The sequence below is a fragment of the Anas platyrhynchos genome, chromosome Z (assembly GCF_047663525.1).
Source record: "Anas platyrhynchos isolate ZD024472 breed Pekin duck chromosome Z, IASCAAS_PekinDuck_T2T, whole genome shotgun sequence".
NCBI classification, from domain to species: Eukaryota; Metazoa; Chordata; class Aves; order Anseriformes; family Anatidae; genus Anas; species Anas platyrhynchos.
Genome location: NC_092621.1, coordinates 37,534,727 through 37,562,137, shown reverse-complemented (window position 1 = coordinate 37,562,137; position 27,411 = coordinate 37,534,727). Strand labels below are relative to the sequence as shown.

General features: G+C 41.5%; 2 protein-coding genes across 10 annotated transcripts in view; both read left to right on the top strand.

The window, feature by feature from the left end:
- Window positions 1–1,358: 1,358 nt before the first annotated feature.
- Window positions 1,359–10,503, top strand: FXN (frataxin). Of its 4 annotated transcripts, none has more exons than XM_072031590.1 (6): window positions 1,359–1,607; window positions 2,034–2,116; window positions 3,475–3,595; window positions 7,051–7,148; window positions 7,558–7,666; window positions 9,531–10,354. In XM_072031590.1, the coding sequence occupies exons 1-5, from the start codon at window positions 1,473–1,475 to the stop codon at window positions 7,664–7,666; spliced, it is 546 nt and encodes a 181-aa protein (XP_071887691.1). In that variant the 5' UTR covers window positions 1,359–1,472; the 3' UTR covers window positions 9,531–10,354. The 4 variants fall into 4 exon arrangements, with proteins under 4 accessions (XP_071887691.1, XP_071887692.1, XP_027302707.1 ...); XM_072031591.1 differs by having other exon boundaries at window positions 10,211–10,347; XM_027446906.3 differs by lacking the exon at window positions 7,558–7,666 and having other exon boundaries at window positions 1,385–1,607; window positions 2,037–2,116; window positions 10,211–10,503.
- Window positions 10,504–15,401: 4,898 nt separating this feature from the next.
- The window catches only part of TJP2 (tight junction protein 2), a 65,190-nt gene continuing 53,180 nt past the window's right edge, over window positions 15,402–27,411 (top strand). Inside the window, exons 1-2 of one of the 6 annotated variants that reach the window (XM_038171417.2) lie at window positions 15,402–15,886; window positions 24,345–24,391. Coding sequence is in view for 1 of the 6 variants with exons in the window: in XM_038171418.2 (XP_038027346.1) it covers window positions 16,683–16,699 (17 nt within the window). In the remaining 5 variants the exon portion in view is untranslated. Of the gene's footprint in view, window positions 15,908–16,349; window positions 16,486–16,674; window positions 16,700–18,036; window positions 18,179–24,344; window positions 24,392–27,411 lie in introns of those variants that run through there. The other 5 variants (XM_038171422.2, XM_038171419.2, XM_038171420.2 and 2 more) reach the window with 5 other exon arrangements.

Sequence of the window (27,411 nt, the reverse complement as noted above, 5' to 3'; positions counted from 1 at the left end):
CTAAAAAGGTACGGATAGCAACTTGCTGTGGTATGAACATTAATCTAAGGAACAAGGATCGTGACAAAAAACGTAATGAATCATTGGAGAAATCACATTCTTTGTACCCTTTCGAAGTTGTGGAAACAATCATCTCTGGTAGTAATGCACTGTGAAATTCATTACCGTGAACATTGTTGTCAATTTCTTGAGAGTTTCGAGACTAAGAATGCTAACAATGAAGAAAATGCTCCATCTACGCTAATTCATTGACTTGTTATTAACTTAGAAACAAGAGATGCACGTTTCCTACTGAGAGTTGCATGTAACCTTGGACCATTAAAGAAAAATCACTGAAACTACCTGGAAACTACCAGAAAATATAATGTTTTATAGAAATGGCAAACTAGATAGGATGCTGTATAGGAATGGCAAAGTATAAGCAGGCACTATCTTTTACTAAAATAAAAAAAAAAAGCATTCTTCCAGCTGCTTTACCCTCTCCCCACCAACGTATGAAAAAAGAACTGTTTGCTTTACTAACATATTTTTTGGACTGATAAAAGTTATTTCTCCCTGCAAGCTTTATCTCAACGTTTAGACCACTGTAGCTGCAAAAACACAAGTAGTTTCTTCCAGTAGTGATAAGCACGTGGGATCAGTCTTCAAGGAACAAGAGAGCATCTTGTGTCCAGATGACATATAAAAACTGCAGTGGCAGACTGCAACAAGGACGCATACAGTCCGAGAGAAGGCACTCGCAACAGAACAGCACTCAGGACACTGCTGGAAAGAGACGGGGTGGCGAAGCGAAGTTACCTGGTTTGGTAAAACCGCTTTCAACTACACACATCAAAAGTCTCAGTTGAAATGTGCACAGCCTACTTGAATTCTCTGGGTTTTGGGCTGAAAGAAAAACAAACAAACAAACAAACATAAAACACACCAAGTTTTGCTTTAACAAACAAACAAACAAACAAACAAACAAGAAACAAAAAAAAAAAACAAACAAACAAACAAACAAACAAAAAAAACAACCAACCAAAGAAACACACCAAGTTTTGCTGAAAAGCTGACGGCCTATTTCCTGAAGCATCGCAAGGTGCCAGCTGTTTACTCCAGTGAGTTTTAGACGTGTAAAAACGCAGCACACGGTAATCAAGCAGTAAGCGCCTGTTAGTTCTTATCTATCTCCATGGTAAGTCTTTTGCTTTTTATTTATTTTTGTTCTGTGTGTGTGTGTGTGTGTGTAAGTAACGCTTTCCACACCGCTCCCCAGCTCCACACCGCCCCGCCGGGCCGGCAGCCCGAGCCGGGGCAGCGCCTGTGGGCGCCGGGGCCGAGCCGCGCTGCGCTGCTCCCCGCGGCGCCGGCGGAGGGCGGTAGCGGCCTCGCGGCCTCCCGTTAGCCGCCGCCGGGCCGGGCCGGGCCGGGCCGGGCCGTGCGGTGCAGGCTCCTCCCCGGCCGCTTCCTCAGCGAGCGGCGGCGGCGGCATGTGGAGGCCGGCAGCGCTCTGCGCCGTGCGGGCGGCGCGGCGGGCGGCGGCGCGGCGGCGAAGCGCTGGCCCCGGGGGCGCCCCGCTGGAGCGGGCCGGGGCCGCGGCCGCCGCCACCGTCCGCGGCCGGGCGGTGAGTGCGGGGCCGGGAGGGGGGCGGGAGGGGAGCGGGGCGGCCTCGGGCCTGCCCCGCGGCCGGGGGGGCTCCTCCGGCACCGCGGGGTTGGAGCCCGGGGGGGAGCCCGAGTGTGGCTCGGGCCTCCTCTGTCATTTTGTGTTACAGCGAAAAAAATAGCTCTCCATTCTATATCTATATTTATTTTTATTTTTTTTCTCACTCGCTTGTAACAGAAAACAAGGATGTTACTGATGGACTCAGTCATGCAAGGGACTAAAGCTGCATAATTCTTCCGGTATTAGCTCTGTAATACAGAATATAAATATTTTACTTGAGGACGGCGAGGTCTTCAAATCTGTTCAGTTTGTGTGACCACTACATGATTCATGCTCCTCGCGTTTTAACGTTTAATTCCCTTTTACTGACATTTATTTTCGACAGCAGCTACAGTGTGCGTCGGAGCTGAAGAGCAGGGCGGTGCGGTTTGTGAGTGTGAGAAACGCAGGGACTCTGAGTGACAGAAGGTAAATGTTGTTCTGAGAATATTCCCAGACTATGTTATTCATATGAAAATATCGCCTGTGCCTTCTAAAACAATTGTAGATGTGGTGCAGCTATCAAACTAATATAATGTTGATACAATGATTCACAGGAAAAGTACAGTTCTAGGGAAAATCATTTTGTGTGTGTCTGGGAGGCTACACAGGGAACAACTCCTGTACCGAAAGGTGGGTGCCTGGCACCATCTCACATTGTCAGGGAACATGAAAATTGTGCCTTTCACAGGCAGGATGTGACAGGGTACCCGTGAGAGACTTCTCCCTGGATGATGCTGCAGTTGGAGGCCCAGTTAAATATTGTGCAGATGTCTAGAATGGTGCTTACCATTAGGTACCTGAATTGCATCCTGAATCAGTACGTGAGTCCTGCCTAATCCTCAGGCCTTCTGTTCTCTGGAACTGTAGGTATTTCTGTGGTATCCCTGAGGTAAGTGGTGTGGAGTGTGTTTTGGTAATTGACTAATAAGAAATGTTTTTAAAGAGTACATTCTACATCAGGTGAAATATACCGAGTCCCCGTAGATCACAGTAACTCCTGTTTTGCTGTATCTCTTAGCAAAACAAGTGATTTCACCAAATTGTCTGTTGGTAGAGATACCAACAGAATCTTTAAAACAATCTTTAAAAGCTGACACTGCTACAGTTTTTTAAGAAAAACTTCAGTGATTTGATAGCATTTCTAGACTTAAAGAGGATAACAGAAGCGGTTTCGTAAGTGTTGTAAGCCTTATGTAATGGCTACAAGGGTTCTTTGAGAAGCTGAAGAAGTTAATTGTAAAAGCATTAGTTCATGTGTGCATTTTAAATGATAACTAGTTGGTAATTCCAGGGGAGAAATCAAGTGCTGCATGTAGACATGACATTTGACATTGATGTTTCTAAATCTCTGCTTGTAGCTACATTTGGTTCCGTATAGTCAAATTACTTGTGCTTCTAAACGGGAGAGTCTTGTGTCTATCCATACAGTTTCAAACATTAACTATGGCTTCCTTTGTTCTTACAGAAGGTTCTTCTATGAAAATGCCTTATTTTGACACCTAACTCTATCTTCCTAATACTCATAGGTCACTATTATCTAAAAAAAGAAGTACATGGTCTTTAATTGGAGTTCTCTACTACACAAATTTTAAAATTCCACCTCCATTTATAAGGTGTGTTGTTACCTGCCTATATCACCTTTAAAAAAAAAAAAAAAGACTGCTTGTTTAATGTGATTGTTTCATGATTACTGTGTCCTCCACGGTCTTGGTATTTTTCATTATATGGAAAATTCTGCCTTCCATGTCTTCCTTCCTAATTATGTGATCTTATGTTGTTCGTAGCTCTTTAGATGAGACCACTTATGAAAAACTGGCTGAAGAAACACTGGACTCCTTAGCAGATTTCTTTGAGGACCTAACCGATAAGCCTTTTACCCCAGAAGATTACGATGTCTCTTTAGGGGTATGTTTTAAATATTCTGTTAACACTTTTAATTACTGTAGATTTATTTCTTTGAAAGAGAATTTTAAACTAGTCACCTTAGGGACAGAACTTAAAAAGTATTTCTTTTACAGCTTTACTGCTAAAAATATGCCTCTTCTACTGACTATTTTGGTAAAAAGTGATGTGGTTATCTGATTTGACAATTTAAAATGTTTAGTCTGTAGGGAAAGGCGTAATATAGAATAATGACTGAGCCTAAGAGGAGGTAGAGACCACTGTCGAATCAGAAATCAATTTCTATGTCTTTCTAAATTTACATTGATTTCTGACATCAGCAACCCGAATCTTCAAGGTAAATGCTAGAGCAGGCCTATGTGGTGTAGTATGTGTAAATCACGTTACTGGTAGAGCAGTTTCACTGATGGCCATGAGTACTGAGAGGGAGCATGTGCCTTGAACAGCCGTGACAGATTATGTTTGATCTGCCTCTGATAAAGGTTGAGCCTGTGGTGAAGAGGATCAACGGAGGATGTCTCAACAGGTTGTTGCAAAACTGAGAAGTGAGCATGCACAGGGAGAAGGCTTTGGTCACATGAGACGCTGCGTGGCTGATAGCCTGATAGTTGGAGCCTTTAACAGGTCACCCACTCATATTGCTTTACAGGGTGACAGACAGAAATGGCCACTGTATTTCTTTAAGGAGTTTATTAGTTTTATGTAAAATTGCTGAAATGGGTTGTATCTTAAAACCATATACGTGACTAGGAGGAAAGTGCATTTCTCCCTACACTGCTGTCTGCAGCGCAGGTCTTTCCATAAAGCTTTTTTTTTTTAATTATTATTTTGCATAACTACTGTTCCCTGTTCCAATCTTACCATTTGGAGATTGCTTTCTGCTAGCTCTCTCAGTTAAGTTTTTATGCTCAGGACATTGAACCAGATGGTTTGGGTTATACGGAGGTGGGGGGGAAACAAACAAACAAAAACACAACTGTAGTTTTCAGACCTGCTCCTGTGCAACTTTATGTCATCATAATGTTTATTATTTATTTTTCATAGCTAAGATAAAAAGTAACATATTGTTAGTTAGATTCTGTTCTTGCGCTTAGCACATATTATTCCTTGCTTTAATCAATGTGTGATAACATTGTGTCTAATTACTTTTCTGGTGAATAGCAATGAATTGTTTAACTATTACTATTCCGTATGTTTCAGCATATTTTCATCTATTAGACTGATTTAAAGAGCTTAAGACAAAAATTAGCAAAAACATTGTCATTAACCTCTGTAGTATTTTAAAGTTTGTTATCTGAAGGTTATGAATTGGTTTCTGCCGTAATCTTGTCTCCAGGCACTGCAGAGTGTTTTGCGCTTGACATGCACTCCCTCTGGGGCTCTAAAGAGTTGTTTGTACATCCATCCTAACTTTTACGTGTACGCCTTTGTTGCACAGACTGTACGATGAATACTGCCTTGAAAGTTTCTGTTGAGAGATAAGGGTTGAATAGTGCCAGGTTTACCGAGGGTAATTCCAGACAAGCAAGGCTAGTGCTGCAGCAAGCCACAAGGTGGCGAACGTGGTGAAGGTCTTCTTATACCTATGAGTTCTTACTAAACTTCATTTCTTCACACAACTTACATATTCGTGTCCAGAAGGAAAAAAAAAAATCTATTTTGAGGAATATATACGTTTTTCCAGAAGCCCTAAAACATTCATATGATAGTAAAAAACATATGCAGTAGAATTTCTTAAAATATGATCAAAGTATCTTGCATTTAAAGTTCCTAACAGCTCAAGTTGTCTTTTCTATTATTTCAAAAGTGCTGCCAAATGTAGGGTTAAAAGTTTTAAAAACCCAGCACTAGAAGTTAACCTTTACAATGACAGAGCAATAGTACTCTGCCACAGCTGACACATAATGTAAGCAATGGTATAAAATGTTGTTAATTCTTTGGAAACCAATTTATTTACAGTGCTTTTGTAGCACACAGTGTAACATAATGCTGAGTACTTAACATGGCACTAAGGAACACACAGAAGAATACCGACACCTTTATATCCATATTCAGGGCTAATCATCACAACATGCTCTTACTCTGCTCTATCTCTACAGATGTAAGACTGCAGATACATAGAAAAGATTGAACTGATGACAACCAGAGAAGTAGGCTCTTCTTGCCCTTCTAAACCAATTCTGAATTAACATAACCAGCAGGGCAACCTGCCAGCAGTATTAACCAGAGATGTCTTGATTTATATTTTATTGCTCACAGCTGTAAATCTATAATCTAGTAGCACAAATAAGAGCATGGAGACTGGAGTAAAGAAAAGTCAAACCTTGCGAGAATTATTTCATTGCTGACGAACCTCAAGATATGTCAGAAATTAGTAACATGGAATTACTTTGTAAGAGAAGGGGGCTCTAAGCTGCTGGACGGGCTACAAAGTTAGTTTGTAGGCAGTCACAAATGAAAATGTTTTTTTTTCCCACGATTAAGTGTTTTTACATAGGTAATAGCCTTAGCAGCGACAGTAGCTCTGGTAATATATTCTAAGGTGTGAAAAATATGGACGCACCAAAGAAGCTTTGTTGTGCTATAAGGTGTGATATATTTGAGGAACTATAGGTTAAATATGGCTATTAACTGAATCATAAAATCGTGTTCTGCTGGGATGCTATTTTTAACCAGCATAAATTCAGATCATCTGTAGGTTAATTCGGGTCCAAATGTTGTTACTCTTTTATGCTCCTTAGGACAGAAACATTTTTGTCAGCTGCTTTTCAGAACACACTTGTGAAAATGTCAGAGAAATATGAATCATGTTGTCACTAAGAAATGTGAGTAAGATAGAGAACAGAAATGCTTACTAGGATAATGGTCTGAAGCTGGCATAACTAAAACAAAACAGACCTGGAGTTTAGAAGTGGAACATTTTTTAGGTATGATTCAGGATCTAGGCACTTCATCAGAATTATTGGAGAAAGAGTTGTGTTTATTCACTTGGAAACTGTTACAGTTACTTGAAGGAAAGTTAGGTAAAAGTGGATGGATCAGGAATGTAGTCTCAACAGATAATCTTCTTGATTTGGAACCACACCAGTTCATGGGTAGAAAAAGTTGGGTTTGAGTGATGTTTTAGTCACTGCAAAATGAACTATGAGCTTCAAGATGACAGGACAAAGCTCAAGAGTATTATTTAAGTAGTGCTGTTGTGAATGGAGCAAATACTAAATCAAACTAACCAGAAGTTTTGAAGTCTAGGTCAGGCTCAAAGATGTGCAGGTTGTCTGAGGTATTGTCACTCACTGTTCATTCATAACAATCATTCTTCCAAGCTGTTACTGTTTGGAAAATAGTTGGGAATGTGATACAGATGTGTAAGTTTCTGTTTACAAACTGCAGATCATGTAACTCTTGTCAAGTAACAGGATACAAACTTAAATTTTTCACTATTTTCTTTGTGATTTAAGAGTGGAGTTTTAACAGTTAAATTAGGTGGAGACATGGGAACATATGTAATCAATAAACAAACACCAAACCGGCAGATTTGGCTGTCCTCACCCACTAGGTAAGTTATGTGTAAGGTATGTAACATCTGAAGACTGAGTAGAAATGTACTTCCTTTTTTTTTTTTTTTTTTTTTAGCATTGCATGGATTATGTAGTGCCATAAATAGCCCTTTTCTCCAGTATATACTCAAAACATGATTTAATCTAAATGTTCAGTAAGATTTTGTTACTGAGCTGTGTGGCATGGCGTAATATACTGATATACCCAAATCCAGGAAATGCTTAACGGAATTTTCATACTCTGTTCCAGTCCAAAGCTACTATCTACAGGAATATAGGCTACTCAGAAAAAATATATAATAATAATAAAAAAAAAAACACGGCCATGATTAAAAAGGAAAACAAAAACTTCTGTTGGAAAAAGAAATGATGATGTTATAATCTAAACTACTCTTTGTATTTAAACAGGGTGGCTCCTTCCCCTTCAAGCTTGTGGGATTTCCTGCTTTATATGTTTATGTGCTCACCCACTAGTTGTTTTTGTCAAGCTCCTGCACTTCATGGAAGCCTTGGCTAGGTGTGCCCTCTGCCTTCTCTAATGCTGTGTTTTGATCCATTGTAGGCTTTCTGGTTGGTTTCACCTGTAGGGGCAGCCAGATAATAAGGGAAATATTGAGGCTGATTCCCCCTTCGAAAAAATGTGTCCCCTGTCACTGTCCCAAGGAGAGAACTGAGGGAGTCAAGTCACTGTTACTGGTGAAGGAACCAGCTAGCTGGAAAATATGAGCACACCCAGTAATTACGTAGGCATACTTCTTGATGGCTGCTCATAAAGAATGTAGTAATTGCAAAACCGGGAATGGTTTCGCAGTAATAGAATGTCATATTAGGGTTTGCATGGAAACAAAAAAAAAAGGAAAAAAAAAAAAAAAAAAAAAAAGAGAAGCTCAAGGGAATTTAAGATTTCAAGAGGATCAATTTTAATAGATAAAAAATTACCTAAATAAAATTTTAACTTCACTTTAGGGTAATTAAGTACTGATTGGTGCACATTTTATTAGTCATTTTTCTCTACTACTAGCCTCCTCCCCAGTCCCAGAATCGTTTTTTATTAAAAATAATTTATTTAACAGGTATGTGACTTTTTAAGGCACTGGCCTAGTAAGCTTGTAATTCAGACAAATGCAGGCTGTGTGTCATTCATTCATTTCATATATTTTGCAACAAACAGTTCCTGAATCTGAATTCTGCTTAAGAGGAAAGTAGGATTTTTTAGGTCCCACACGAAGTTTTCAACCATTTCTGAAAACCAAAATTCAGAGAGTTCTGTGAGTAAAGATACACAAGCACCAGAATAGGGAATTTTGTGAATGATTATGTATTAAAGTGGTGAATAAAAATATATGCAAGAAACTTGAAAATTCTCCGATGATCCGATGATGTTTTTCGGCATCTGTTGTGAAAAATGACTCACCAACAAGCATTCCATTTTGTGCTTGCTTAACTGGTAATATAGTAAACAGTAGTGTTTCCTGAAATACGATCACACGTTCACTTATTTCCTAACCTCTGAAAGTACATGTTGCAACTCCTGCAAATACTGTATGATCTGGAGTGACATACTGCTAAAGTGCAGTGTACTAGGAGGGAAAATAAGCAATTGTTACTCTTAGTGATCACTTTGCAGTTGATACTATATTTGCGAAATTTGTACAGTGAAATTTGTGCAGTGAATGGAGAATGTATGCAGACTTCCCTTGAGAGAGAAATTAATTCTTAGCCTTTGAAGGCATTTATTAGTGCTCAAAAGATCCTTAAATGATAAATGTAAATGAAAAAATCAGAATTTTGAAGAGTCAGAGAACTGTGGAGGTACTTCATATGTCAACCTTATCACTGATACTTCCTAAGTAACATTTAAAAATAGTTCAGATGACCAATTTTTTTTCTTTGCCTTTGTTGATTAAATGGTTTGTCTTAGTCTGGTTTTCATGAATGGCTGCATCCCATTCTGTTGCTCCCTGGCTGTAGGGCAGTATAAACATATACTTGATGTGCAAAGACAAGTGAGAAATGCATGGCAAAGTGACTGGAGCATTGGAGAATAGTTCCCAGTTCACATACAGCAAGTGAGACGTCAGTGGAAGTCATTCTTACTTCTGTTTGCATCTGTGACTTCTCATAGTTTGGTTAGTGGTCTGAAAGTTCGTCATTTAAATATGGTGAACAATTCAGGGTATTTGAGGTTCAGGTTAGTGTTTATGTTTGTAGAGAATCTGCAGATTGTCCTCATGTATATGTAGTCTGTCTTCTTGGCAGACCTTGTATGCAGTCATCTGAGTTCCAACGCATTTTGTCCTATCGGTTTAAGTTCAAGGATAAGAGTGATGTTTATCCCTGTTTATCCCTGCTGAACATTTCATTCCTTTCTCTTTTCTTAGCTTCTGTAGCTGATGTTAACAGTAGTGAGCACCTTTCAGTCATTGCTCCTGTTTCAGATGTGGAGAATTAGGTGGATACAAAGGTCTGTAATGCAACCCAAGTGTTCAAGTTATTTCCTGATGTTTAATGTAAGGCTGAAGAATCGAGCCCAAAACTATACGATAGCACAGAGGAAAACAGAATTTTCATGTAAATCTCCCACATGGCAATATATGTGCTTTTAGATGGTAAATTCTTTTATTGCATTCAAAAAGAAAGTGAGATTGGTGGTATGTGTTCTGCTGCGTTTAGAATATCTGCATGTAACTCTGCTGTATCAGCGAATCAAAAGCATGGATTCAGCCTCACACAAGTATGCTTTGTAGTAGTTGTGTGCAAGAAGATTATGTGGGCGAGGGAAGAAGGGGGGTAAGGCATGAAAATGGGGAGATGAATGCCAAAAGCAAGAAGGAAGGGAATGTGTGTCTGCTTGTCAGATCTGAGACATCTTGTCACCTTTCAGATGCGTCTGTTAGATGGCACAGGAAGGTCTGGCCTTTGCTGCTCCGCTTCCCCACACAAATCCTTCTCTACTCTTTTTCCTTGTCCTGGGCACTTTCTGGTTTACATATAAATACATGCTTCCAACAGGTCCCCATGAATTTCAATCTGTACTTACACCATGTGTTTTGCTTTCTAGTGGGCCCAAGCGCTATGACTGGACTGGACGGAATTGGGTGTATTCTCACGATAGAGTATCTCTTCATGAACTACTATCAAAAGAGTTTTCAACAGCATTAAAAACTAAATTGGATTTGTCCTGCTTAATATATTCTGGAAAAGAAGATACTTGATGATATTCTACCTCACGGAACTTCAAAGACTTGAAGCACAAGCCCTCCCCTGTTTCCTGAGTACCCGAGCTTACTGTTTTTCTTGACGTCACCATGTTGTGCAGCAATATGAAAATAATACATTTTTCTCAAGTGCTCAGCCCTTGGGTTTCTGTGTCACTGCTTGAATCTATGCCCATGGTTGAACACATGGTTGAGGTCTCCCTTCCTGTGACTGCGTTTCTTACTTTCTTACTGCAGAAGCTGTGGATTCTTACTTTCTAGTTTTGCATGGACTGGCCTGCTGGGTGAGTTCTGACAAGCGCACGAATGTCAAACTTTTTTGTTGAGACATTAGCCCAAAACCAAGAAATGCCTCTGAATTACAATGATGTAAGCTGTGGTACTTTGATGCCTTGCAGTAAAAGTTGCAGCTAGTGATAGGATTTTAATGTTACTGCAGGTAAATAAGGCGTAGGAGTCAAATTGAATGTGTCATAAAGGACGTGACTGTGGCAAAACTTTTCGTTTTGTGTGATGGATGTAGTTTTTTCTCGGTATTGCAGAACTTGCTCTTTTCTCCAAATTCTCATTTCTTTTACGTTGGGATATTTTTCTGAGCTAAACTTAAAACTACCAACAGGTCTGCATGGTTGTAAGCATCATATGAATTCAAAAAGGCTGGCGTGTAATGTTTAAGCTGTGCAGCAATCTTTCTGCAAATACTTTATTCTCTTACTGTGAAATTCTCTTCCTGTTTTTACTCTCCACAGAGTAAAAAGATGTAATTTATTGCCTGTTTTTTAGTTAAGGTAAATGGAGATTCTCTCATGATAGCAAAAATTGTACCACTGCATTTCTTAGGTGAGTGGGCTCGGATTATCTTTTTTAACCATTATGTGAGACTTCCCTTAATACCATGTTCACGCAGAAACATTTCCCTTTTGGTTTTAAGATATGTTTTTTAAAAAAAAAAAGAGATAATGAAATAAATTATTATACCCCAGATCTTACACCAAAAAGCTTTAAAAACATTGAACCACAAGAACACTAACGCTTGCACTGTTGTATGGAGTATCAGTATTATTGCTACTGATTGTTCTTGAATTGCCTATGAAATGGGAGCACAAAGTTGTTGTCTAATTCTTGAGATAACTTATACCATATTGTTAACGTATTTTTCTTATTGCGTGAAAAGATGTTCAGAGCAAATTAATTTTCTTCGTGGTTCCTCTGACACTTCTGATTATTTAGCTAGAGAATCATGACAAGCTGGAATTATTACAGGTGTGATTCATTCCGCTACAAAAGAACAATAGCTAGATAGCATCATTGTCCTGTACTTACAACTAAAATATATGTTGTTACTAGCTATTTCCCACTGTTAATTAGAGAATACCATTCCCTTGGAACCAGATCGTGATTAAGTGTGAAAACTGTGATCATGTTAATTGTGCAAACTGTTACACGTTTTCAATCAAAATTTGACATGGTCACTATTACCTGTATATACTCCACTGGATGAGGTAAATAAAAGGAGTAGCAAGTGATACAAGAATGAAAGCGGCTTCTTTTTTTTTTCCCCCTCAAATGAAAGCTAAAACCAGAACATCTTTTTGCTGTTTTGAATTTAGAACGGTAAAAATAATTTACAGCACATGGAAAACAATAGTATTCCAATCAGTCTCCTAGTAACTAAGAAAGTTACTTAGATACATCTGGATAGATGTTAATTACCTGGTATTAGAATCTAGGATACTTCCTCTTGCTTCTTTCTTTGCTTGATCATATGTAACTTGTGTAATTATTTTTTCCTATTGGCTATTCCAAAAATTATTTCATGTAATTTGCATGTAATTGATTCATAAACATGCATGTGATTCACATTTTGGGGTTCATTCTCTATGCCTTTCCATCTTGTACAGTTGTTCACATCAAAATACAATTGCACGTAGAGCATGTAGAATCCATTGTGTAAAGTTTGATTTCCCACTATGACGATAAAGATCGCGGATGGGCATATTGTGCTGGATTATTTGTGTTTGTTAAAACACTTACTGCAAAGATTCTATTCAGAATTTGGCCAGCCAGGGTGGGTTTTTTAAGAGCACTCCAACCTTCATGTTTGAAGTGCCTTCCCTTTCATCCACAATGCTACTGCTATTTATGCAAACAATTTCCTGGTTTTAGCTAGCTGAGTAACAGTTGGATTTAATCCAACTGGGGAAGATGAATAGCATCAGCTTGTTAGAATGAGGGCTTTTTTTTTATCCCCATATACAAAATGAATTGTAAGACATGATTCATTTGTGCTCTAATACTTGCATGAGATTTTAAGTGAGGATGAGGACTCCGTCAGTCACCATGCTTGTGCATAGGAGGAGTTCTGATCCTGGTGTCAGACTGCATATCGCCCCAAGACAAGTAGGGCTTCTGTACTATTTTTCACTTCCTCAACTTGTATTAGCAGATTGCTCCACAGTTACAAACCTGACAGGCATCGTGTCAATTGCTTGCTGCTTCACTCCTCTCAAAATAGCTGAAGGAATCCTCTGATACTCACTATGAATGGTTAATACCACGTAAGAATTGGTGTATTACTGGTGGCTTTTTCCCCACAAGACAGTTGCTCTGTCTTTGGTGAAGGAAAGCACAGAGTGCTTTTGAAAGACAAATACTGATATCTGAAACCCTGCTCGATGCTCAGAGAAAGTGAGGAGTGTTGTTCCATGTTAAGGTACATCTGAATTTTCACCGATAGCTAATTGTCCTTTCTGCAGTCAGTGACTGTGTTTGTCTGCTTCTGTCCTACAGCTCCAAAGTCCCAGCATTTCTAACCTTGCTAAAATTGTTTTCTGTGTGCCAAGGATTTCTCTGGAAATCTTGGTAGATACATGTAGTTCAGCTAAGCTTACAGCAACTGCTCCCCATCTGTGGCGGTCATGAAATGCTACATGTGTTCAGCAGGAGTTACGTGCCTAAGTGCTTGTCCAGTGTTTTTTGGTTCATTTTCCTTTCTGCTTGTGGTAATTCTTAAGTAATGGTATCTCTTCCTTCCAAGGTTGTTCCATGTGACAAAATCAGCCTGTCTTGTTTCCTTAAAATTCCCTAAGTCCTTTAGCAGCTTCAGTACATGGGATTTATTGACCTGTCTCAAAGAGCTGATAGCTGAGTAAGGGTAGGGGAATTGCAGGGAGTGTTTGATTACTTTTGGGTTCTGGTTAATGGTTGAACTCTGTGATTGTGCTAACCAGTCCTGGAACGTGTGGGAGTCTTGCAGGAGTGAATCCTTGGAAGGAAGGCAGAAGCTTGCCAAAATACCTGGAAGAACATTCAAAATAAAAAAGGAAGCATGGGAGGAGCAGAAGAAAAGGCTATCAGGAAGAGATTAACTGTGCACATTGGCTGATGTTGCTGGCAGGGCAGCGAAGAGACCAGAGTCAAGCGGCATCACGTTGTGGCACCTTAGGGGACGATATTTTAATTTCACACTGCACACCACTACTTACAAGTGTAACCAATCAAGCAGATGTTCCGGCCCATGTTGCTATTGAGGCTTTTTATTTAACTCCTGTTTAAAGATAAGAAGAAGTTGTCCAGAGTTATGTCCCCCTCTATCCCAAATTGTCTTTTATGTAAACTGTACTCTTGGCCATCGTAAAACAAAGGCAAGATTCATGACCTCTGCCAAAGGAGACAGGCATTGGAGACTGTTTTCCTTGGGGAAGAATAAACGGAGCTATGCACAACTACAGTTTTTCAAACAGTTATTAATTACAAGCCTTTTTTTGGAGTTCAGCTTAAGGAACGACAAACGCAGGTTAGATGAGGAAACAATACATGTTTAAAACAGGCCATATAGTGTTGTTGCTGTCCTCTCCAACTTGCTGAATTTTTAAAAATTGTGTCATGGTAGTTATGTTACATGACCAGTATTTTGTAAATGCTGTTATTTTACAGATGTATATTCTTGTATAAGCTGCCGGTGTTCTCTACTGTCCTACCAAAAAAAAAAAAAAGAAAAAAAAAGGAATATATTAAGTACGTCAATAATATTACTCCTCTTCAGAACATTTCAGAGCCATTAACTAAGTATCATAAACCCACTGTAAGAAAAGTGGCTTCAAAAAGAGAAAACATTTATAGAACTAACAAATGAAGTCTTTAAACATTCACTAAGGAAGTAGACACCGAGCACAGAGTAAAACAAATAATCTGACACATACCTGGATGTCAGGCTAAGTTTCCACTCCTTAAACCTCGATTCGGGTTGCTTGAACACAACGTTGTATTACTTGCTGACCCCAGATCCTCTCTGTAGCTGACAGAAAACATCAAGTTACTGAAGTCCCTTTTTTTTTTTTTTTCTTTTTCCTGTTTAGGGCATTTAGACTGAAACAGTTGAAGACAACAGCATGCACATGCATGTTAATTATTAACTGTAGCTACGAGCAGGACTCTTCGAAACAACATTTGAACACTGCCTGGTGTTTGCTGTCACTAAACTGAGCTCTTTCTGCTCACAGGGCCTGCTTCCAAAGTCCAGCGCCTTCACGAAGAGCACTATTTGCCTTCTTTATCTCGGTTTCTGTATGAGGCATGCTGCACAAGCATGCTGCTCACCTGCTTTACGAGGAGGAAACTAGGTCAGAACTGAGAATGCTTTGGGAATCTGGGATATTGAGCACCTAGAAACGCCATCTGCCCTTGAGAAAGGGCAGCCAGAGGAGCCGGGAGCAGGTTTTGCTCCTCAGATCTGAGCCTGGGGGGGAACACGGCCTGACTTCAGAGGGGCTGTGCGGGCAGATAAAGCACTCAGTGTGGCATTCGCGCTGCACAATGGCGCAGAAACACGACTCCCAGGCATCCAGCCGGGGCTGCTGCGGCTCGCCTTCCTCCTCCCCGCTGCAGGACAGCGCCGGGGCTCCCCGGGGACAAAGGGCGAGCAGCGCGCCCCGAGCCACGCGTGGCGGCCCGGCCTCCTCACGGCGCCTCCTCACGGCGTCCTGCGGGGCCGGGGGAGCTGCGGGGCCGGGGGGGGCCGGGGGGGGCCGGGGCGGCCCCGCCGTGACTCAGCGGCGCGGAGCGGAGCCGGGGCCGGTATTTCCTGTTCGCCGCCGGGCCGGCAGCGGCACCGCAGCCCCGCCAGGCGCGGGGCGGGGAGGGAAGAGAAGGGAAGGGAAGAGAAGAGAAGGGAAGGGAAGGGAAGGGGCGGCGGCTGCAGGTGGGGCCGCGCTTCGCACCCCCCCCCCTCCTTCTCCGTCCCCTCCCCGTGCACAGGCACGGCCCGGCCCGGCTCCTCCGCCCCACCTGGGGGCGAGGCCGGCACCTGCGGCGGGGTGGGAGCCGCGGAGCCCGCCCCGAGCCCCGGCAGGAAATCGCCCGGCGGGGCGGCAGCGCAGCGCAGCGGGACCCGCGCTCCTCGGCGGGGCACGGCACCGGCACCGCGACGGGACGGGACGGGACAGGACGGGACGGGAGGAGGCGTGAGGCCAGCGGCTGCCCGCCCTCTGCCGCTGCACCGGGGCGACCTCCGCGAGCAGGCGAGTAGCCCCGGCGGGCAGGTGCGCGCTGCCGGGCCGCCGGGAGGGCGAGGAGCTGCGGGACAAAGGGGCCGGACCGCGGCTGCCGGCACCGTGCCCGCTGCCCGCCGCGGGGCGGCTCCCCCCAGGCTCCCCCCAGGCTCCCCCCAGGCTCCCCCCCCGGTTCCCCCCCAGCTCGCCCCCAGCTCGCCCCGGGGGGTTTGTTCGGCAGCGGGGGGGCTGCCTCGGGTCGGGTTTCGGAAAACTTCCTGGCTCGCCCCGTGTCGGGCAGCCGCGTGCCGGGTCCGGCCGTGCTCCAGCAGAGGCCACCCGAGGGCTGCTCGGGTCCGAGCCTCGCTTACCGGGGTGGGACCGGGGCGGATTGAGGCGAGTTGGCCTCTCTTCTAAATGTGTTTTTCGAGGCAGTTGTTCACGGTCAGTGCCGTGATTCAGCTGTGATTCAGAGGGAGAGGAAGGCAAAAAAAAAAAAAAAAGCAACAACCACGCATGCAGTGACCGATAAAGTTGCCACTTTTTTTGTTTTCCTGAAGTGTTGGTAGTCCAAGGCTTCGTGTGCGAGCTGTTCCAGCAACACCGCCTGTCAGCATCCACGGGATCAGGTATTAGGAAGCACAGGAAGCTTGTGTGTGAGCATTTATATCAGCCGAGGCGACATCAGGGCTCTGGAGAAGAGTTAGAGAGCTGCTGCGTGTGGTGCAAGCATGTGTGTGCCATTTAGAGACAGTTAGTGTGATTGCACTTAGTGTAAACTAGTGCTTAGGAGGGCTTTCATCAGGCTTCTGAGGAAGCTTTCTGCATGTACTTGACTTTTAGGTAAGTTTACAGTTATAATTGCTTACAGACTGTTATATGCAAACACCTTGCTATGCCCTGCGCGTAGCATTCAAGTAAGCGGCAGGGACTCCCCTTCTTCAGAGGTGGTCACAGGGCATTGGAGAAGCTGCATCCAGATTCAGCTGCGTTCTGCATTGCCCCAAATTACACCACCACCAACTGCTGCTGCGCTCAGTGCCCCTGTGCAGGGCTTTTGTGAGACTGGGGACAAGTATTTGGAAGTAAGCGGGGGGGTTAGAGTGATCCTGATGCTTTTCATGAACTATAATCTCAGTAGAGCTCTTCAGAATGAAGTCTTCAGAATGAAGCATTGAAGTAATTAAGTTTCTGATACTTTTTGATTGCTTGACCTCCCCTCTCCCCCCTTTCCTGGTTTGGTGTCTTGTAAGGACAACCAGGAATTCTTTCTTAGTAGTTAAAGTAACATACAGGCATTGGCACATCTCACAAGCTGAGATGCACCTTTACAAAATCCAGATGCGTAAAAACATCTGAAAGTTCCTGATTTTTAGTAATCTTCAAGTGGGGAATGACGAAATATTCCAGGACTACTTCAAACCAGCGTTCAGATTGGTACAAATTTTGGCAGTAGTAAGCGTTTGTGTGTGCACGTGTATGTTAGGTTACCAACGTTGTCTGTCTCCAAAACTTCCTTGTACAGTAAAGGAAGCTCTTGTTACAAGACTGTTCTCATTTAATTGCTGAAATAACAGCATTTACAGTCTCAAGGACAGTGTAGCTTTTATCAGGCTTTGGCTGTGTTGATTTCATGCTTTTGTAGCAGTCCTGGAACTAGTTGTTCCAACAAAGGGGAAAAGAAAGCACTGACATGGTATAGGAGGTACAGTTTGAAGTTAGAGATTTTCCGGTCTGGCTTATTTTCAAGCAGGTGTGAAAACACTAATTCCTGGGAAAAAAATAACTATGTATTTAATCTGGTAGCTGATCTTGGATAAGATCAGCAGCTTAAAGCCTGTGAATCATAATCCTGTGTTGCAGTGAGTTTCTGTGAATGGTTTCTTGAAAACGAGACAATCGATTTGTAAAACAAACAAACGTTTACAACAGTGAGACTATAGGGCATAATTTTTAAGTCTGTCTTCTACTGTGGATCTTGCCGTAGTGGAGAACGCCTGGAAGTGGGGAGTTTCCCATAAAGACAGCAGCAGCCGAGTGGGTGTTGCTGGTTTTGCAGGGCCACGCTGACGCAGTGCACCGGTGCATGTCGTCATTCACAGTTAAAGGTTTGGTTTCAGTCGCATGAGCACGTACTCTGAATTGTTTGTCAGTCCTTAGGGAAGTACTGAAGTTTATCATTTCTGCCCAGGCTTCTCTCCCTGATGCTTTTGCCGTAACAGAACTGTTCAACCACCGTCTGCTTTTTCAACTCTCTGAACCTACCCTTCTCCTCAGAAAGAGCAGCATTGTATTAGGCTCTTGTGCCAGTTCCCTTCTCAGGTACGTCTGCTCTCCATCCGCAGGTTCTCCATAGCTTCTTTTCCTCCTCTAATGGTTGGTATATTTCACCAGTACTGAGGATATGCTTACAGCTAGGTCACACTTCGGAAGTAAATTATTTTTTATTGGTGAATACGTAAATTGTCATTTATAACTTGCTGAAGACCACTACAGGTCACTTTACAACTTAAACTATTAATGTTAGAGTTGTTTTTTAGTGTGTGTTTGTTTATTTTGAGTTAGATAATTGCTTTTTGAAAGTGCATGATGTTAGGTAATAGTTTAGTTTTCTGTTTCAAATAAGAACATAGTGTGGCTTCTCCTTTCTGTCCAGCATTACATGACTCCTGCAGCTGCGAGCATACTTAAAATGTTTATGATCTTAAAAATCACAGAGCTGTGGAAGCTCAGGCCTGATATCTTGTGTGGCATCTACCCTGCTGTATATTCATGAGCTGCATGCTTTGTTTTTAGGAAACATGAGCTACCCAAGGCTTCCTGAAATTAGGTCAGGTTGTCATTGTGTATCTGAGTGTTGGAACCTCAGAGATAACCACAGTTCCTGATCTGAAGCTGTGGAAAGAATGAAACTCATTAGTGCTGTATTTTCACATGTATAACATCATAAGACAAAAATGCTCTGTGATGTGATATTAGGGTCAGTAAGAGGCATGTAAGGGAAAATATAAAGTAAGCCTGTCTGCGAATCCCTTTCTGTTCAGATTCTTTTTTTTCCTAGTGCCTGCTCTCCTTCCATAGTGTTGTCTGCACCTCTTTTGGACTAGCAATCCAGAACTGCTTTTGAGAAATTTCATTTTATTTCTTCAAGGCATGCATGTTATCTCAGGCATGGTCTGTATGCATGTGAAATTTCAGATTTCGGATGTCTGTTCAGGTTTGGCTATGTTTCTTTTAAGCCAGGCATGAGATCTGATACTCTGATCAGATATTCTGTATTCTTCCTAAGACTGGCTCAGTAATACTTCTCCCAGAAGCTTTTTGCTGTCATTATGCTCTCATGCCAAACGAATTCTTTAACATCAGCCCCCCTTGTATTGATAAACTGAGCCTGAGCTCAGTTTATCTTGCTTGGCTTCATGTAAACCAAGGTTTTATGTGTTTGTTCAACCTATTTGCGGTTTGTTTCGCCCTGCTAGTACTTCTTTTTTTTTTTTTTTTTTTTTTTTGAGAGAGAGATCATTAGAGAAAACTGATAAATCTCTCCCGTACGTCACTGACAGCACGGCTGTCTGTAGTCCAGCATGCTCTCTCTGTTCTAACATCTGATTCATCATCTAGCTCTGCTTAATAGCTGGCAGATTTGACTGCTGGTGTCTCTAGCCTCCTTAGCACAACTTTGTATAAGCTGATTCTGAGAATCTCCAGGAACATATGGGCTGTTCGGGCAAGGGATGCTCTCCAGGGAGGGGCCAACAGCAGTTGCAGCCACTGAAGCTGTGTGAAAGAAGTTTCCAAGTCCTTCCCTTCTCTTTCCATGAAACAGTTTCCCCTATGACCCCCTTCCCAAAAAGAAATACAAACTCTGAACCTTAATGTTCCTTTGTTTCAACAGACTAGGCTTTACATATGCATTGACTTGTTTCCCTTGCTGTTTTGTAGCTGTATAACCCAAACAAAACACTTGCTCTGGAAGTTTATTGTCTGTTGTTGTTATTCTTGTCACTCAATAATAAGCGTGTAGGAGAAGACCTTTGGTTTTTTGCTCTCTTCATGACAGAATTCTTTGGTCTGTAGGTGTTGAAGAGATGTTTTGTTGAGGGATGAGGAAAAAAAGAATTTTTGGCTTCAGTGGGCAACTGTTGTCTCCTTTGGAGTTGGGTCTGAAGTGACTGAGGATATGATCATGCTTCTGTCATCAGTTTTACAAGAAATATGCACTACATCTAATTAAGAGAACATGACTTATGTTCATCCATTGTGGATTAGAGTAAAATGATGCCTTTGCTTTGATGCCTTAAGTGTTTTTTCAGCGAAGAAAAGAGCTTTCACCTTTCTTTCCCTGAAATGTCTTACTTTCCAAACCATCCACTGCAAAAATTCTAGACTCAGTTGTAACATGAATGAAAACACAATACAATGAAAATACTCTATACTGCATTTGCAAAAGTCCTCTACAGAAGTTCACCAGGGTGGAAATCACTGCCCCAGCACACTTATTTTTTCTGCTGCAGCAAAGGAAGCACAGAAAAAGAGTAGGAGACTTCGAAACAGGCATAGGAAAAGCTTAAAGTTTGCGTGCATCCTTATTCCCTATAGCAGCATAGCTTTGTAAGACAGTGATGGGTTCCAAGCCTTGATATAGTGCAACAGTACACTCTGGCACTATATATCACTATATTAATTTGCTGGAAGTGCATGTTACTGGATTCTCTTTATTTTATAAACTGATGAGTAAGTAATTAATGTGGAATCCATGGGGAGAAAGTTGGCAGAGTACAAATACACTGAGTAAGCAAATAATCTTTTTTGCTGAACTCTGAGGCGGTTTGCTGTTATCTGTGTGGATATGGCTGAGGACCATGAGTTCTTGAAATTGACACATACTTTAGCATCTTAATTCTTAGATTAAGTTTGTTCACTTGTACGTTCCCAGTTAGGAAGAATGTGCTATGTTCTTTCAATAAAACTTGTTTTTTCCTGAAAAAAAATACAAAACCAGAAGAAGGGGAGTGGATGATAACTCCTCAACAGGAAACAATGGATGAAGGTATATTTAAAAGCTTTTGTTTTCTCTGCAAATGTAGTCCTTCAATAACAATGGGTGTACTAGTAGCTTTTAATTTCTATTTTCAAACAAAGTTGAAGGAAGTTGATAAATGGTGAGTCAGTCTTTGCTCCCTCTAGGTATCTGAAGATTTCATGATACTTTACTTGGAAGAAGCTTGTGCTTCTTGTATGAGTTTGGTTGTGAGGTTTGCATAAGGCTAACCATGAGGCCTAGTCAGATTTAGTTCCCCAGGGAGTCAAAGAATGATCCAAAGGTGCACTGGATGGTTTCTAAACTTTGCTTACTGCTCTGGCTTTAAAAAACACTTCCAGGAAGTTTTTATAAGGGAGATCTGTTCCTTAGATCTATAAGGGGAAAAAAATGGGTCAAAAAAGTTCTGAGGAGGACAGAAAGAAGAAGCAGCACTTCAGAGGAGAAATCGCTGTAATACTGATGTTGATGACAAAACTGACTTTGAAGGAAGGTTGGATTTTATCAAACTGTTTTTGTGTTCTAGTAAAAATCGGATATTGGCATAGATTGCTGCAGTTAGAAGGTTCTTGAAAAGATGGAATTGCTGTCTCCTTGCCTTTTCCCTTCCTAGTCAATACTGCTTTCACAACAGATCTGACAAAGCTGTCAAAAGCCAGGATGCATGCAAGTTTAATGATATTAACTGTCCTTAGAGACTTCCAGTAGTACTTCACTTTCTTAAGCTTCTTAATACTTTGTATACAGACGTTTGAAGTTGTAGTTAAGTGCTTTTTTGGGACCTGCAAAAGTAATTGTTTTCTTAATTTCATTTCTGTGTGCTTAATATGTTAATTATTTTGCTTAATACATCACAAGTTTTCAGACTCCATACAAGTCAGCATGCAAGTAGGTAGGTGGAAACTGAATGTTACCTTCTCTCAGTCATTTGTGGTTGTACTCCCTGAATCTGAAAAAGGCTTAATTTTGTTTTGCTCTTCTGAGATCAGTCTCACAGACAGCCTATTAGTATTCATTTGAGAGCATAGAATTATAGAATGGCTTGGGTTGGAAGGGACCTTAAAGATTGTCTATGGTGGGGTGTTGGAGTTAGACAGGGGGGACACCCAGTAAATCAGGCTGGCCAGGGCCCCATCCGGCCTGGCCTTGAACACCTCCAGGGGTGGGGCATACACAGCTTCTCTGGGCGTCAGCCTCTTATCGAAGGCTGATAGGACTAAAGGGATTGGGCTCAAGTTGTGCCAGGGGAGGGTTAGGTTGGAAATTAGGAGAAACTTCTTCTCAAAAGGAGTAGTTAGGCATTGGAACAAGTTGCCTAGGGACATGGCGGTGTCACCATCCTTGGGGGTGTTTAAGGAGAAGTTGGACATGGTGCTTAGGGATGTGGCTTAGTGGATGATACTGGTGGTAGGGGGATGGTTGGACCAGATGAACAGGAAGGCCTTTTCCAGCCGTAGTGGTTCTGATTCTCTGGGCAACCTGTGCCACTGCCTCATTATCCTTACAGTGAGGAATTTCCTTCTCTAATCTAAATCTATCCTCTTTCAGTTTAAGACCATTTCCCTTTGTCGTATCATTATCTCAGTGAAGAGTTCCTCTACATCCTTTTCTTTTAAGACCCCTTTGAGTACTGAAAGGCCTCAGTGAGGTCTCCCTAAAGCCAGGCTGAACGTGGCTTCCTTCTCCAGGCTGAACATCCCCAGCTCTCTCAGCCTTTCTTCACAGGAGAGGTGCTCCAGCCCTCTGATCAACTTCGTGGCCCTCCTCTGGACCTGCTCTAACAACCCCACATCCTTCTTGTGCTGGGACCCCAGACCAGGACGCAGCACTCCAGGTGGGGCCTCACAAAGGCAGAGCAGAGGGGCACAATCACCTCCCTCCACCTGCTGCCCACCCCTCTGCTGATGCAGCCCAGGACTTCTGGGCTGCAAGCACGCACTGCTGGCTTATGTCGAGCTTTTTGTCCATGAGAACCCCAGGCCCCTCTCTGCTGGGCTGCTCTCAGTGAGTTCTTCTTCCAGTCTGTGCTCATGTCTGGGATTGCCCTGAGCCAGGGGCAGCACGTTGCTCTTGGACTTGTTGAATCTCATGTAGTTCACATGGGCCCACTTCCCCAGCCTGTCCAGGTCCCTTTGGATGGCATCCCCTCCTTATGTTGTGTCAACTGGTCCGCTCAGTTTGGTGTCAGCTGCAAACTTGCTGAAACTCAATCGTTTCTGTCACTGATAAAGATATTAAACAGCTCTGGTCCCAAGACAGACCCTTGAAGGAATAACAGAATAGAGAATAACTTAATGTACAGAGGGAGTTGTAGCTGAAGGCTTTAGAAGAAATACTTCCTGTCCCATCTATTCTTTTAACATTTCTGTATAACAGTTATGCACCTTTGTAGTAATATAGTTAATACGTTAAAATTATATGCAAAACGTATTTACTCTCTTACTGTCTGAATAACATCAGAATAGTTCCTTAGCTCATCTTCTTGCAATCCACAAATTCTCCTTAATACTGTCATTTGATGGTACTGCAGCACTTCCAAAACATCAATGTTACTGCAACTTCTACATCCACATCTGCCTTTGTAGTTAGTACCTGAGGCTACCTTCCTCGTGGCTAAACAGTTTTGATGTAGAAAGTGGAGACAGGCATTGTGTGAGACACATCTGAACGGCTAGTAGGTATTGTAATGGAGTCTTTAGCTTTCTTAATTCTGCAACAAGTCAAGAAAGGGAAAGTTTATCCATGCCTTTTCTGACTGTATATCACTTCCAGCGTGTTCTGGTGATGAGGAGAAAGTTTGAAGAAAAATCTGTTTTTGTCTTCCCATGCCTAAAAAAAATTCCCAAGTTCTCTGTGCAGATCTCTCTCATTCCCTGGATTGATTTGACAGAGAAGTTACCTAGGGCTCCATTAGTACTTGGAAGATTATAGGCAGCAGAGATTTAGCAAAGGATTAGTCAATTGAAGAGTGTGCATTATCCGGCCAGGCTTAGAACCGTGATTGTCTCTTCAATCATTTTCATTAGTGTCTTATTCAAAGATCGAATTATGTAACAATGACGTTTCAGGGGAATCTGGTGGGAGTTTTTCTTTGGTTTTTCTCTCCTGCTAACTCTCCAAGCCGGGGAGAGGGGGTAAAAAGCATTATTTACGTGCTTGAAACTCGCAGCGTGTTTTGAAAAACAGCAGTTCGGATAAGTGAAGAGGCATGACTTCAGTTGCAGAAACTGCGTTTGGATGGTAACTTGGCGTGGTGAAACTCCTCAGAGAGGCAGGATGCGGTACAAGAAATATATAACTATTTTAGAAGCAGCAATAGGAATTACTCCCCTTAACAAGAGGGAGCTGCTTCCTGAGGGTAGACATGCAAACCTGTGGCAGCATCCAGGGTAAGTGTTAAAATACTATCAGGGAATAATAATGGGAAAATCTGTGCTTGCCTTGCAGTTACGAAAACTTTTCATCAGAAAAGAGGTGTATCGTTCATTGAACAGGTAATCTTTTTTTTGTAGCTTCCAAGCAATCTGTCTTCTGCAGTTGTAGTTAAACTTTGTGGTTTTGCTTGAGATTTCTGTGTACCTTTTGTCCTTGGCTGGCAGAATAATCGGGAGAAGACGTTATTCCTAAATCAGGAATTTGCTTGAGAACAGAAAAGATAAACAGCTGTATACTCATCAGAAAGAAATCAAAATAGTTGTTTCATGTTTGCTGGGCACTGCTAAGCCCACTGTGTGGACGTCCGTCTGCTTAAAAAAAGAAGTATTTTACTCTTACCTATGGGAGAACTAACAGCTTGTAAAAGTGGGGAAGAACATTTTTCTGCATGTGTGCAACTTCCCTTCTCTTCTAGGAAACAAGAGTTGCTCATACTTAAGAATTCAGTTTTCTGAGGGGGAAGCGTTAATTATTAAAAATATATCAGTTAAGGGTATTAAATATTCCAACTCTGAAATACAGACCATTCTGTTTTTTCAAAACAGTACAAAATGCTTTCTTGTACAACACAACTTGGTTATTAGACTTATCTTGTTCATCACTGTTTCCCTCAAAACCTCAGCATGAAAAGGGGGTTGATTATATCTCTCTCCTACCTGTCCCTGTATAAGTAGCGCTGATGGATGGGCATCATCCCAGCCCTTCTAGTCTCTCGTATTCTTGTTTTGCATTAGAAGGCTGTCTCCTTGTTTCAGGCATAGTGCAGGCATAGGCTCTTGTTCAAGACCAATTATTAGATAAGTTTCTACCGTTTTGGGATAGTTCTGTGTAAGCAGGACTTCAAAGACAAGTTTGAAGTAAAAATGTAATTATTTGTCTGTAACTGAACTCAGAATTCTCCTGCAGTTTTTCCAAAAGAGTACTTCCTCTAACAGTGACAGCAGCAGTAAAAGCAAATCAAGCACAGAGCACAATATGACTTTTCAGTTGTATCTCCAAACCCACAAAAAAGTAGTCCAGAAAATACACTGGTGCCAACTGTTTCCAGGCTCTTAACCAACACAGGAATTCTGCAAGTTTGTCCTAGGGTTTTGGTATTGTATTAATGAGTAGTTGAGCTTTTATTTTTTTCTTCTTTTTTAAAATCTGCCTGGTAAAAGGGATTCTTAGTACAGTGTATTTGGACACGGACAGCGGAGTGTCCTAGTCTGTGACTTCCTTTGATTGTTTCATGTAAGTTATCTGCATGCCAATCTCTTAGAATTTTTCGGCCTCTCTTTACATGTTGACAAAAGGTTTACATGATTGCTCTCGATACTGTGAGGAATTGTGTTGGAAGGTAGCGGTACATTCTTGCAAAATTCCTCTTTGTTTTCAAGTGGGCTTGTTTGGCCGGAGTCGCAGCCTGAAAAAAGCTGTCCAAAAATGAAACTAGCTAACTTTAGCACCCATTATTTTTTGTTTTGTAACTCAAATATGGGGTTGCTTCTCTTTCATCTGCTTCTGAGCGTCAGTATCGAAGTGCAAAAGACACTAGCCTGTTAATCTTTGTTTTTCTTTCCAGCGTCCTTAATCAGGCATCTCCTCCTTTCACAGAGAGGTTTAGTTGATACAATTGTTATATATGCCTGGAATTCCAAGCTGTTTAAGATGTATCTGGATTACATTTGGATTTGCTATTCCAACTGTTTCACAAAAGCAGAAAAGCTGTTGTCATTGGACTGTAATCGGGATCCCTTTTATGTTTTCATTAAATCTTTCAGGGAACTAAAGACTGGTGACAAATTATTGCTGCGAAGTGAACTAAGTTCAAGAAAAAAAACACTGATCTTTTTGTAGCTTCAGACTGCTTGTTCTATGCAACTGGAATAAGGAAATTGATAATTCACTTTAACATCTGCTTCTCATTCAGTTTCTAGATGTACTCTCAAGTTCATATAAAAATCAAAATAAGCATTTTAAAAGCATATGTATGTTTCTAATAATAATATATAATTATATTGTACATATATTAATTAACATCATGAGACAGTTTCCAAAAGCTAATACTAAATGTAGGGCGTAGAGATCCTCGTCTGACTTCTTACTGCACAAATTCAGGTGCATTCATAACTTAATTTTTCGTTCACTGCTCTAAACTATTCCTAAGATAAAAATTAGCATTAGAATGTGACGCCAGCTCCATTGCTATCACTTGAAAGTTGTGAAAAGGAAATACATTATTTTGCTAAGGTATTCATTTACATTTCCGTGTCAAAGGCATTATAAAGTATCTTTTCCTATTTCCATTTTTTTTTTTTGCTTGGAATGGCAATGTGATTTCTGTGGCAGATGGATTTTTATAAAGCTTTGGTATCTTCACGGAGAGATGCAAATTATAACATTAATGGTAGTATAGTTTTAGCTTCCTTGTGTAACTTTCCTACTGCTTCCAAAAGACTATTTATTCAGCATACAGCCTGGAGTGATGAAGACTGAAACAATGAAGCTGATGTTTGTTCATAATGTGTAGCTCTGGTTGCTTTTTGGTGATCATAGAAATTAATAATAAGCATTCTTTTTTTCTGTGACTTCAGAAATCCTACCTTGATTTAAAAGAGGAGCATATTAGTTTGAGAAAGGTGCTTTTGTGCTGGAGGAGTCAGCAGAGATGGAAAATGACATTTTAGCTGGACAGTGTGACATCTGGCAAGTGTTTGCATTTGTGAGGTTTTAAAGAAGTTAATGAGACCAAATGTAGCGTTTAAAAATGTTAGATGCTTGAAGTGTGCTTTTTTGAATCTGGGACCTCATTATGGTTGTACTCAGGGAAAAGTGGGTGCTGCACAGAAGACACCTCAATAAAACACGGTGTAGACTGTAGTTCTGCAAAATTCCTTCATTATTTTTCTTATGGCTTTCCTTCTATACAGAAGTAGCTATGGATTATTAATCGAAAAAAAAAATAATATCACTTTTTTTTTTAAATATAATATGCTTCTAAGGAACTCTGGCTATATTTTGAAGGTGGGACACTTTGGAAGGATGCTCTTTGAGAAGAATTAAGACAATCAAGATGTGCTGGGAAGAAGAAATTTTT